The following is a 13,728-nucleotide window of genomic DNA, read 5'->3' on the forward strand; positions in this document are numbered from 1 at the left end:
ATTGTTTTTTCCATTAGTACTACAAGTCCCAGCAAGCCTCCCCCGCAAGCTGGTACTTGGAGAACCACAAGTACCAGCATGCGGGAGAAAAACGGGCCCGCTGGTACCTGTAGTACTACTGAAAAAAAAATACCCAAATAAAAACAGGACACAGACACCGTCGACAGTAAAACTTTATTACACACTGCCGACACACACATACTTACCTATGTTCACACGCCGACATCGGTCCTCTTCTCCATGTAGAATCCCAAGGTACCTGAAAATAAAAGATCAATATACTCACCTCAACAGGCTCCAGAGATAAATCCACGTACTTGGCAAAAAAAGAAAGCGCATTTACCCGCTCCATAACGGACTGAAAGGTGTCCCATGCTGACACATGGGTCACCTTTCCACGATTAAGATCTGACAGTGACAGTTGTCACTGACAGGTCTCTAAGCCAATCAGGAAGCGCAAATTCGTTGCGCTCACCTGATTGGCTGATCGCTGTGACAGCGCCTTGCAAAGCCGCTCCATTATATTCAATGGTGGGAACTTAGCGGCTAGCGGTGAGGTCACCCGCCGGTCAGCGGTGACCGGCGGGTGACCCCACCGCTAGCCGCTAAGTTCCCACCATTGAAAGTAATGGAGCGGCTTTGCAAGGCGCTGTCAGAATACAGACGGCGTCCAGCCAATCAGCTGAGCGCCACGGAAGTAGCGCTTCCTGATTGGCTGAAGGGACGTCAGTGACAGGAGTCACGTGATGTCCCGGCATTCGGGAGAAAGTAGTGTAATGTGAAAACATTACACTCCTTTCTAGTACGTATGGCTCGCTGATCGTTTTTTATTTTGCCAAGTACGTGGATTTACCACTGGACCTGGACCTCTGGACGGACGCTGGAAGGTGAGTATAATTTTTTGACAGGTACCCTCGGATCGTCGGAGATCGTTGCAGTCGGCGTGTCAACATAGGTAAGTATGTGTGTGTCGACGTATGAAATAAAGTTTTACTATCAAGGTGTGTGTGTCCTGTTTTTATTTGGGTATTTTTTTTTCAGTAGTACTACAGGTACCAGCGGGCCCGTTTTTCTCCCGCATGCTGGTACTTGTGGTTCTCCAAGTACCAGCTTGCGGGGGAGGCTTGCTGGGACTTGTAGTACTAATGGAAAAAACAATATCTTTTTTTTACAACAAAGGCTATCAGCCCTCCCATCCGCAGCCCATTGGATGGGGGGGGACAGCCTCGGGCTTCACCCCTGGCCCTTGGGTGGCTGGGGGGGGGGGACCCCTTGATTGAAGGGGTCCCCACTCCCCCAGGGTACCCCGGCCAGGGGTGACTAGTTGGATATTTAATGCCACGGCCGCAGGGCACGGCATAAAAGTGACCCCCGGCTGTGGCATTATCTGTCCAGCTAGTGGAGCCCGATGCTGGTGTTAAAAATACGGGGGACCCCTACTCGTTTTGTCCCCCGTATTTTTGGCACCAGCATCAGGCGCAGAGCCCGGTGCTGGTTTTAAAAATACGGGGGATCCCTGCCCGATTTTTCCCCTGCATTTTTAGAACCAGGACCAGCTCGATGAGCCCGAGGCTGGTTATGCTTTGGAGGGGGGACCCCACGCCATTTTTTTCCCTGATTTTACCGTTCCAGCCATTGGGCAGGAAGGCGAATTCACTACGCCCACTGCTCGCCGATTGGCCTGGATCCGCCTGCGGGAGGGGCGAATCGTTTTTTCATTGAATATAGTGAAACCAGCGTCCCGGCGACAGGGCTGCGGCTGGCGATAGCGGGCGAATCACACAGAGGCGGATCTAATGCCGCGATTCGCCCGCTATTGCATATACCCCATAGTCTCTAAAATATAGAAACTAAATTTCAGGATAATGAGAAGACCTGGATCTTTCTTGTTTTTTTTTATGTGATTTAACAACCATATATTATACTAAGATACAGTGATTCATTTTCTCACGGTTGACACTACGAGTTGATGTTTCAAATAAACATAACTCAAAACAAAGAAAAAGATTTATTTTCCCCCAAATATCTATCTCTTCTTAAAGGAATGGCAGAAAACCTTATCCAGATTACGCTGAAATGTAAGAGGGCAAGGGCGCCTCCTAGTGCAATAATGGATAACACCACCGCTGTCATACTGTATGCAAATAAAGTGGCCTCTAACAAAATTATCTACTTGATTAACCATCCACACAGGATGTCCATAAGAATTTATATTTAGTAATTAGTTCAAATGACATATGGAAAAAAAGAGTCAGTGTGATCCTGTTTAAACATTAATGCAGGAATACAGCAGGGCTAATAAAAAAAACACATACAATGTTTGTAAAAATGAATAGCTTACCTGTCAACACGTCAGGAAGACACTGAAGTCCCATACGCACTGAATGACGTCACCTTGACTTCATCAGTTGTCCCTGATGAAGTCAAGGTAATGCCATTCAGCACAACTGCAACAAAATGCGTTGGTACTTCAATTTCTTCCTGGCATATTGGCTGTGTTAAAAGGTAAGCTATTCAGTTTTATAATCATTGTATGTGTATTTTATTGGCCTTGGTGTAATCCTGCATTAATGTTTAAACATAATTACACAATGTCTGTCAAACTAGTAAAAACGACAATCTGAAGGACATCCTGTGTGGAGTGACTGATGTTCATCAGATATGCTGTATGAGTTATTTTTATATTTATATATTACAGTGGTTTTGTGATTTATTTTAAGTATTTATAATTATTACGTATAACTTTTCCTCTTGAATTGTTAACGTGGGGAGTCCCCAACCTAACAGTGCAACTGTTTTTATATGACAACAATGCAACTCTAGCCAATATCTGCAAGGCAATATTTAAAGGATTGTAGCCAATTCATATTGCATGCAGCAAAAAGACTCTGTAAACATACAGTAGGAGTTATGAAAGACGCGTGTTTTAAAAAAAGTGGATCTTGTGCTGTATATTGCAATAAATCTGATACCCCCTTTCCACCAAAAACCTGGGTCCGATCTTGTTTACACCACACCTTGGACCCGGGTTACTCCCTGTGGACGGCCCTGTTCATAATGAGCCTGTGTCTGCCCTGCAGGTCACTCACAGACACTCCCTTGAGGAAGACCTCTGCATACACAGCCAGTCAGCAGCTTTTAATCATAAACTGGGTCGCAGTGTTTACACTACACTATTACCCGAGTCAGACCCTGATCACTACCTGGGTCGGGTTCCCGGGTCCCTAGCCCAGGGTTATTTTTTCAAAGCACCCTTTTACACTACGCTGTGATCCGGGTAGAACCGGCAATAACCCGGATTATTGCGGCAGTGGACAAGGGGTATAAACTGGTTTCAACGTCCACTGTACACCATACTGAATCTTATTTTCTACGTCACTTGTCAAACAGCAAGAACCACCTACTGCCCCCTTGACCAGTTTGTCTGTAGCAAAGACAGACCCTTCTCGTTTGGTATTGTTTTACCTATATTTCAGTCAAATGAGTGAAAGCAATATATTGGAAAACATGCCTAAATAAGAGTTTAATTTCCTAAGACCAACATTTTCTTATATGTGGCTTCAAGGTCATCCAAACATTTTATTTAGGCTTTAAATGATTTAAGAAGCTAGAATTCTGAATCAATGTAGTCTTTAAAATTAAAAAAAGAAAAAGAAAACTTTAATAAAATGGAATGAAGAGTACTCTCTAGTGAATAGTAAAAAAATTAAAGTAATTATCTTAAAAGCACTTGAAATGAGTAATTTGGAAATAATTACATATTTGAATTTATTGTGCCTTTCAATTAATTGATGCATCATTGAAGCCAAATTTCTGTTAATGTGTTGCTCATGCAAGCTGTGGGATTGTGGAGACAGTATTTCAATTAAAGGCAGTAGAAACGGATGCAGGTTGGGTATTAAACAGGTCTCATGTCATCTACCACGTGCATGGAAAAGCTGGCAAGAAAGTGAGAAAATCGGGAATAGGAACCTTCTCCACGGTAAGGCATTGGTTAGCTTGAACACTGGAGCACAGAAAATACAAACATTACTACAAAAGGAAAAGGAAAAAAAGAAATGAAGAAGACTAGATAAAATTTGTGTATAAATGTTACTTGTGTTTGCAGACAAATAGGATAGGAAAGGAGGAGACATGCAGCATATATATTCCATTACTGAATAGCAGCATGCCAAGAGCCCTCTACTTGTAGAGGTTTACGTGAATTTGCATTAAACTAATTTACTGCTGACTGGCCAGCAAACATTGGGACTCCTGGACCAGTAGTGAATAGACAGGAATGAATTTCATTTGTTACCATTGACAAAGTGACTAATGTAAAATTATGTATAAAGGTTAATGTTTATATTTACTAGTGCTATATGGTATTCTCCAAGCCAACCAATAAGGGGAGGGTTAGTTTGTGCAGAGGGAATAGACTTGTCTTGGTGCAAACCATTATAGGTGTGCAGATACCTTTTGTGTTTCTTTTTACATTTTCCTTCGTCATACCTTAGTAGGAAAGAGTTGGAGTTCAGTTACCAGAAACAACTAGCACAAATATAAGGTAGAGTATCATTTAATTTCGTACCATACTCCTGAAACGTTCTAAATTAACACAATTGTTATTATAATAAGATAAAGAATATCCAGTGCACCTGTTTCTCCCCCCCACCTTTTACTGTAGGAGCACACTATGGGTAATAGAACAATTACATCTTCATATGTACATGCAAAAGAAAAAGGATTGGTAGCAATACCCTATCAATTATTTGCTACCTTTAGATTATAAAAAGTGTAAACTAAATCATTGTCCTTTCCTCTTTTAAGAATTTATTTTCAAGGACTACAGTATATATTTCCTTTCTCTTGGTGCTAGTTTTAACCCTTCACTTCTTCAACTATATTTGTCTGAAACATGGCAGCACCGCAGTAATTTGTGGTCAGTAGCGATGAATGCAGTTATGTGACCGGCGGTCTCACATTACTGACACCAGGATCCTGAACGCTGAATAGCCTGCTGAGCAACAGGGACTATTCCCACTCCTGGGTGTCCACGACAGCCATAGGAGTGGGAATAGAACCTGTGACGAGTGCAGCGAGCCCGCTGCGTGCCCGCAAGGGGCTTCATTGGGCTCGTGCCTCCCCCTTCCCTGCTGGCCATCTAAAAGCCGGGATCCTGCTGTCGGTATGGTGACAGGCGGTCTCCCAACTACCGGTCACCCGAACTCAACCCGGTGGCAATACTATGGTGAGCACATAAGTGTTGTGAGGGAACACTCTGGGTGTTGACACGTTACCCACATGCACCTGTAGCTGGCTGGTGTGCTGAGGAATACATTAACTGTTCTACTGTGGGCTCTGGTACAGATACAATATGGGATGCACTAGCTAAGTGTACAATGTTGGTTCTTTAGGAGTATTTAATGTATCATGGTTACAGCTTATAATTTCCATAACATTGTAAATATTTATTCTATTACTAATGAATATTAAACCTTCATAGCATGCGGGAAATGTAACAGGGTCACAGTTTGCTGAGGTCAAGTTTTGACCGAGATTGTCTGTATTTTTAAAGCAGCAATTATTTAAAAAGGCAAAACCAGGCTGGCTTTGCCTTGTAAATGATTGCTGCTTTAAAAATACAGGCAATCGCTGACAGAATCCCAGACCTCAGAAAACTCAGACCCCGTTACATTTCTCCCCATATCTGATCAAACAAATGGTCAGATACCAGTGTACCTAACACAAAAGCTCATAACCACGTATTAGATTTTATGCCTGTCTGGTATTATTACATAAACATGTACATAACTTGTTGTATAAGTAGTATTTTAAATGCATCCATCATACAGAAGACAAAGAAAACTTACTGTCCAAAATAATTTCCAACAATAAATCTACAGTTGTCGTCTAAGACCCGAGTATAAAGCAAATATATAAAAGCCTAAAAAATATCTGAAAAAGATATTTTAAAAACAAATGAACAAAAAATGACCACTTACTCTTTTATGCATTCCGGTATGCTGACATACTCCATCGGAATAAGTTCTGCTAATTCTACCAGGCTAAAGACATACCTAATTTTCTGGCTGAATTTTGAGCTAGAATAAAAAACAAACAAACAAACCACAAGACACAATCAGTATACACACAAATACAAAGTAACAAAAACATAAAATAAATCTGTCTCCATTACCTAATGAAAGGTTTTGTAATAGCCAGAAGTGTTCTTATGAACCATGAAGGATGAACTATTATTAGGGACTTCAGATTTTTCCGTAACCTTAAAGAGAAACATTTCAATTAAATGCAGAATTAATATAGTAGCTTCTCATAGACACACTATGTGATTATTTGTAGGGTTCAGGGCTGGTTTATGTGCACAGATACACTGGATAACCTGGGCCATTTTTTTTATTTTTTATAATCACTCAAGACATAACAGGCATTCTCCTTATTCATGCACTCTCCAGCTTATCTGTAAAGCCAAAAATGGATTCCACTTTAGCAAGGGAAAAGGTGAAGTTCAGTACACTTGTAGGAGGGTGATCGGAGATGGTTAGCGGCTTATGGACAGTAGTAGAATAAAAGGGAAGTATTCATCGTATGTCCATATCCCCAGCATTTAATTTGGATAAAAATAAATTGCCTTTGCAAAAAATTGCAAAACATATACAAAAACACCTACTCACTGCAAAAAAAATTAAATTCAATTGCAAGCAATTTTGCAGCATAAAAATCAAGTACATTACGGATCATGTCTGCAATGCGCGCAAATGAGAAATGCTCATTTGCAGGCTTCATGGAGAGGTCATGCGACCTGGGAGAAGGGCATGAATAAGTGGGGAAACCACCTTGGACCCTAAAAATGTGGAACCTGAGTTAGTGGCCATAAGCAAAGTATTGGAGGGTTTTAAAAGGTGTCAAATGGTTGATTTTTACATCTTTTTATTAATAATGTGAAAAAATGACAGCGAGCAAGTATTTTCCAGTAAATGTAAGTCATAACAGTATTTCGTGGTACATTACAAAGTGTTAAATGTGATTTTTCAGTGTTTTTATACAAGTCTGTAAAAATAAGATTTTACTCACCGGTAAATCTATTTCTCGTAGTCTGTAGTGGATGCTGGGACTCCGTAAGGACCATGGGGATTAGCGGCTCCGCAGGAGACTGGGCACAACTAAAGAAAGCTTTAGGACTACCTGGTGTGCACTGGCTCCTCCCACTAAGACCCTCCTCCAGACCTCAGTTAGGATACTGTGCCCGGAAGAGCTGACACAATAAGGAAGGATTTTGAATCCCGGGTAAGACTCATACCAGCCACACCAATCACACCGTATAACTCGTGATACTATACCCAGTTAACAGTATGAAATATAACTGAGCCTCTCAACAGATGGCTCAACAATAACCCTTTAGTTAGGCAATAACTATAAACAAGTATTGCAGACAATCCGCACTTGGGATGGGCGCCCAGCATCCACTACGGACTACGAGAAATAGATTTACCGGTGAGTAAAATCTCATTTTCTCTGACGTCCTAAGTGGATGCTGGGACTCCGTAAGGACCATGGGGATTATACCAAAGCTCCCAAACGGGCGGGAGAGTGTGGATGACTCTGCAGCACCGAATGAGCAAACTCTAGGTCCTCCTCAGCCAGGGTATCAAACTTGTAGACTCTTACAAAAATGTTTTAACCCGACCAAGTAACAGCTCGGCAAAGTTGTAAAGCCGAGATCCCTCGGGCAGCCGCCCAAGAAGAGCCCACTTTTCTCGTGGAATGGGCTTTTACAGAATTAGGGTGCGGCAGTCCAGCCGCAGAATGTGCAAGTTGAATCGTGCTACAGATCCAGCGAGCAATCGTCTGCTTAGAAGCAGGAGCACCCAGCTTGTTGGGTGCATACAGGAGAAATAGCGAGTCAGTTTTCCTGACTCCTGCTGTCCTGGAAACATACTTTTCAGGGCCCTGACTACATCCAGTAACTTGGAATCCTCCAAGTCCCAAGTAGCCGCAGGCACCACAATAGGTTGGTTCACATTAAAAAATTATACCACCTTAGGAAGGAATTGGGAACGAGTCCTCAATTCCGCCTTATCCATATAAAATACAGATAAGGGCTTTTGTATGACAAAGCCGCCAATTCTGATACACGCCTGGCCGACGCCACGGCCCACAGCATGACCACTTTCCACGTGAGGTATTATAGCTCCACGGATTTAAGTGGCTCAACCCAATGCGACTTCAGGAAATCCAACACCACGTTGAGATCCCACGGTGCCACTGGAGGCACAAACGGGGGCTGACTATGCAGCACTCCCTTAACAAAAGTCTGAAGTCAGGCAGTGAAGCCAGTTCAATTTTGGAAGAAAATCGATAGAGCCGAAATCTGGACCTTAATGGAACCCAATTTTAGGCCCATAGTCACCTCTGACTGTAGGAAGTGCAGAAACCGACCTAGCTGAAATTTCTCCTTTGGGGCCTTCCTGGCCTCACAGTACGCAACATATTTCCGCCATATGCGGTGATAATGGTTTGCGTTCACTTCTTTCCTAGCTTCAAATAGCGTAGGGATAACTTCCTCCGGAATTCCCTTTTCCTTCAGGATCCGGCGTTCAACCGCCATGCCGTCAACGCAGCCGCGGTACGTCTTGTAACAGACAGGCCCCCTGCTGCAGCAGGTCCTGTCTGAGCGGCAGAGGCCATGGGTCCTCTGAGATCATTTCTTGGAGTTCTGGTTACCAAGCTCTTCTTGGCCAACCCGGAACAATGAGTATAGTTCTTACTCCTCTCCTTCTTATTATTCTCATTACCCTGGGTAAGAGAGGCAGAGAAGGGAACACATAAACCGACTGGTACACCCACGGTGTTACCAGAGCGTCCACAGCTATCGCCTGAGGGTCCTTGACCTGGCGCAATATCTTTGTAACTTTTAGTTGAGGCGGGACGCCATCATGTCCACCTGTGGCCTTTCCCAACGGTGTACAATCATTTGGAAGACTTCTGGATGAAGTCCCCACTCTCCCGGGTGGAGGTCGTGCCTGCTGAGGAAGTCTGCTTCTCAGTTGTCCACTCCGGGAATGAAAACTGCTGACAGTGCTAACACATGATTTTCCGCCCATCGGAGAATCCTTGTGGCTTCTGCCATCGCCATCCTGCTTCTTGTGCCGCCCTGTCGGTTTACATGAGCGACCGCCGTGATGTTGTCTGACTGGATCAGCACCGGCCGGTTTTGAAGCAGGGGTCTAGCCTGACTTAGGGCATTGTAAATGGCCCTCAGTTCCAGAATATTTATGTGTAGGGAAGTCTCCTGACTTTTCCATAGCCTTGGAAGTTCCTTCCCTGTGTGACTGCCCCCCAGCCTCGAAGGCTGGCATCCGTGGTCACCAGGACCCAGTCCTGTATGCCGAATCTGCGGCCCCCTAGAAGATGAGCACTCTGCAGCCACCACAACAGCGACACCCTGACCCTTGGAGACAGGGTTATCCGCCAATGCATCTGAAGATGCGACCCGGACCACTTGTCCAACAGATCCCACTGGAAAATCCTTGCATGGGACCTGGCGAATGGAATTTCTTCGTAAGAAGCTACCATCTTTCCCAGGGCTCGCGTGCATTGATGCACCGACACCTGTATACGTATTAGGAGGTCTCTGTCTAGAGACAACAACTCCTTGGACTTCTCCTCCGGGAGAAACCCTTTTTATCCTGTTCTGTGTCCAGAACCATACCCAGGAACAGTAGACGCGTCGTAGGAACCAGCTGCGACTTTGGAATATTCAGAATCTAGCCGTGCTGTTGTAGCACTTCCCGAGATAGTGCTACACCGACGAACAACTGCTCCCTGGACCTCGCCTCTAAAAGGAGATCGTCCAAGTACGGGATAATTATTTCGGCCATTACTTTGGTAAATACCTCGGTGCCGGGGACAGACCAACGGCAACGTCTGGAATTGGTAATGACAATCCTGTACCACAATATTGAGGTACTCCTGGTGAAGAGGGTAAATAGGGACATGCAGGTAATCATCCTTGATGTCCAGTGATACCATGAAATTCTCCAGGCTTGCAATAATCGCCCTGAGCGATTCCATTTTGAACTTGAACCTTCGTATATAAGTGTTCAAGGCTTTCAATTTTAGAATGGGTCTCACCGAACCGTCTGGTTTCGGTACCACAACATTTTGGAATAGTAACCCCGGCCTTGTTGAAGGAGGGGTACCTTGCTTTCACCTGCTGGAAGTACAGCTTGTGAATTGCCGCCAGTACTACCTTTCTCCGAGGGCAGCCGGCAAGGCTGATGTGAGGTAACGGCGAGGGGGAGTCGCCTCGAACTCCAGCCTGTATCCCTGTGATACTATTTGCAGAACCTAGAGATCCACCTGTGGGCAAGCCCACTGGTCCCTGAAGTTCCCGAGACGCGCCCCTACCGCACCTGTCTCCACCTGTGGAGCCCCAGCGTCATGCGGTGGACTCAGAGGAAGCGGGGGAAGATTTTTGATCCTGGGAACTGGCTGCTGGTGCAGCTTTTTTCCTTCTTCCCTTGTCTCTGTGCAGAAAGGACGCGCCTTTGACCCGCTTGCTTTTCTGAAGCCGAAAGGACTGTACCTGAAAATACGGTGCTTTCTTAGGCTGTGAGGAAACCTGAGGTAAATTTTTTTCTTCCCAGCTGTTGCTGTGGATACGAGGTCCCAGAGACCATCCCCAAACAATTCCTCACCCTTATAAGGCAGAATCTCCATGTGCCTTTTACAGGCAGCATCACCTGTCCACTGCCGGGTTTCTAATACCCTCCTGGCAGAATGGACATTGCATTAATTCTGGATGCCAGCCAGCAAATATCCCTCTGTGCCTCCTTTATATATAAGACAACGTCTTAAATATGCTCAATGTTAGCAAAATATTATCCCTGTCTTAGCGTATTAATATTATCTGACAGGGTATCAGACCACGCTGCAGCAGCACTATTTATGCTGAGGCAATTGCAGGTCTCAGTATATAACCTGAGTGTGTAAATACAGACTTCAGGATCGCCTCCTGCTTTTTATCAGCAGGTTCCTTCAAGGTGGCCGTATCCTAAGACGGCAGTGCCACCTTTTGACAAACGTGTGAGCGCCTTATCCACCCTAAGGGATATCTCCCAATGTGACCTATCCTCTGGCGGGAAAGGGTACGCCATCAGTAACTTTTTAGAAATTACCAGTTTCTTATCGGGGGAAACCACGCTTCTTTACACACTTCATTCATTCATCTGATGGGGGAACAAAACACTGGCTGCTTTTTCTCCCCAAAAATAAAACCTCTTTTATGTGGTACTTGGGTTCATGTCAGAAAATGCGTAACACATGTTTCATTGCCGAGATCATGTAACGGATGTTCCTAGTGGATTGTGTATATGTCTCAACCTCGTCGCCACTGGAGTCAGACTCCGTGTCGACATCTGTGTCTGCCATCTGAGGTAACGGGCGTTTTTTGAGCCCCTGATGGCCTTTGAGACGCCTGGGCAGGCGCGGGCTGAGAAGCCAACTGTCCCACAGCTGTTACGTCATCCAGCCTTTTATGTAAGGAGTTGACACTGTCGATTAATACCTTCCACCTATCCATCCACTCTGGTGTCGGCCCCACAGGGGGCGACATCCCATTTATCGGCCTCTGCTCCGCCTCCACGTAACCTTCCTCATCCAACATGTCGACACAGCCGTACCGACACACCGCACACACACAGGGAATGCTCTGACTGAGGACAGGACCCCACAAAGTCCTTTGGGGAGACAGAGAGAGAGTATGCCAGCACACACCAGAGCGCTATATAATGCAGGGATTAACACTATAACTGAGTGATTTTTCCCCAAATAGCTGCTTGTATACATATATTGCGCCTAAATTTAGTGCCCCCCCCTCTCTTTTTAACCCTTTGAGCCTGAAAACTACAGGGGAGAGCCTGGGGAGCTGTCTTCCAGCTGCACTGTGAAGAGAAAATGGCGCCAGTGTGCTGAGGGAGAAGCCCCGCCCCTTTTTCAACTGACTTTCTCCTGCTTTTTCTGGAATACTGGCAGGGGTAATTTTACATCTTTATAGCCTCTAGGACTATATATGATGTAGATTTGCCAGCCAAGGTGTCATATATTGCCCTCAGGGCGCCCCCCCCCAGCGCCCTGCACCCATCAGTGACCGGAGTGTGAGGTGTACATGAGGAGCAATGGCGCACAGCTGCAGTGCTGTGCGCTACCTTGGTGAAGACCGAAGTCTTCTGCCGCCGATTTTCCGGACTCTTCATGCTTCTGGCTCTGTAAGGGGGATGGCGGCGCGGCTCCGGGAACGAACACCAAGGTCGGGTCCTGCGGTCGATCCCTCTGGAGCTAATGGTGTCCAGTAGCCTAAGAAGCCCAAACTACCACCTGTTAGGTAGGTTCGCTTCTTCTCCCCTTAGTCCCTCGCTGCAGTGAGTCTGTTGCCAGCAGATCTCACTGTAAAATAAAAAACCTAAATATACTTTCTTTCTAGGAGCTCAGGAGAGCCCCTAGTGTGCATCCAGCTCAGCCGGGCACAAGAATCTAACTGAGGTCTGGAGGAGGGTCTTAGTGGGAGGAGCCAGTGCACACCAGGTAGTCCTAAAGCTTTCTTTAGTTGTGCCCAGTCTCCTGCGGAGCCGCTAATCCCCATGGTCCTTACGGAGTCCCAGCATCCATTTAGGACGTCAGAGAAATTATGGTAAAAACGCTTTCAGCTTCCATCTGCAAGTTCCAAAAAAAAAAAAAAACCCTTTCCCATCATTGCAACACCTCAGCTTACACATCCCACCCCATTTAACCCATGCATGAGCTTTTTAGAGAAAATCACGCTTTCCAAGCGGTCCCACTTACTGTGCAGAGTGAGATACCCGCTACACAGGTTCCATATGGTATACATCGGCATCATCTACCATGGGTTTCTTTAACGGTGCCCTTATAGCTAATTACGGCTTTAAAGATGACTGACTGATTGCATCTTTGGCAGGCAATTTCAAGATAAATGCTTGCGTTCAATGAACTATGAGGGGTATTCAATTGTTTGAAAAGTCAGTTGGGTGTCTGTTTTTTCCTATCTAATAGACCGGACAAAGCAGACACCCAACCGACTTTTCAAACAATTGAATTTCCACCCTATATGTCACTGGCACAACTATAAGTACAATATTATTCCAATAGTGCATGTTACATTTGTGTCAAGTACAGTATGTGCAAAGAAACACATACTATGTTGTTTACATTTCTCTTTTTTTGACGGATGATTATATGTGGGAAAAATTGATATTCTGTGGATAAAAGTATTATATAGCTTCTAAATACCAAGGTTGTACATTTCCAAACTACCAATTGTGGTTAAGTAATAATAATGTATAAGCTACTGTATATATTATGTGCAATAGGATAGTCTGCTCGCCACAATAATATATTATCTTAATCTCTTGTATTTTCATTGTCAGGGCCACTGGTGTGTTAGTAGTTCTCTTATCGCCATCAGCGTAAAGCAGAAACGAATCCACATGCCTAAACCCTGACAATTTCTTTGCTTTTCCAATGGCTGGTGCAAATAAGGATCTCTCACCCTGTATCCAATGTTAATGCTGGACATCAGAATCCCCAAAACACCACTGTAGCCTTGCCTGCCTTCCTTCATATGGATGCCATTTCAATACCATATATCTATCCATGAATAAGAGATTTTTGTCTCTGGCTAAACTACAGTAATTTGAACCTGTGTATCAT

The 13,728-nt window shown here is 44.7% G+C and overlaps 1 protein-coding gene across 3 annotated transcripts in view; it reads right to left on the reverse strand.

Moving 5' to 3' along the window:
• Nucleotides 1–13,728, reverse strand: part of BNIP2 (BCL2 interacting protein 2) — a 248,109-nt gene that overhangs the window by 9,418 nt on the left and 224,963 nt on the right. For 2 of the 3 annotated variants that reach the window (XM_063926259.1, XM_063926257.1), the window contains exons 8-10: nt 6,179–6,265; nt 5,985–6,083; nt 4,456–4,491 (exon numbers count right to left, since the gene is read on the reverse strand). In XM_063926259.1, coding sequence (XP_063782329.1) covers nt 4,456–4,491; nt 5,985–6,083; nt 6,179–6,265 — 222 coding nt within the window. The remainder of the gene's footprint in view (nt 1–4,455; nt 4,492–5,984; nt 6,084–6,178; nt 6,266–13,728) is intronic. The other variant, XM_063926258.1, reaches the window with a different exon arrangement.

Source organism: Pseudophryne corroboree, chromosome 6 (assembly GCF_028390025.1).
Source record: "Pseudophryne corroboree isolate aPseCor3 chromosome 6, aPseCor3.hap2, whole genome shotgun sequence".
NCBI classification, from domain to species: Eukaryota; Metazoa; Chordata; class Amphibia; order Anura; family Myobatrachidae; genus Pseudophryne; species Pseudophryne corroboree.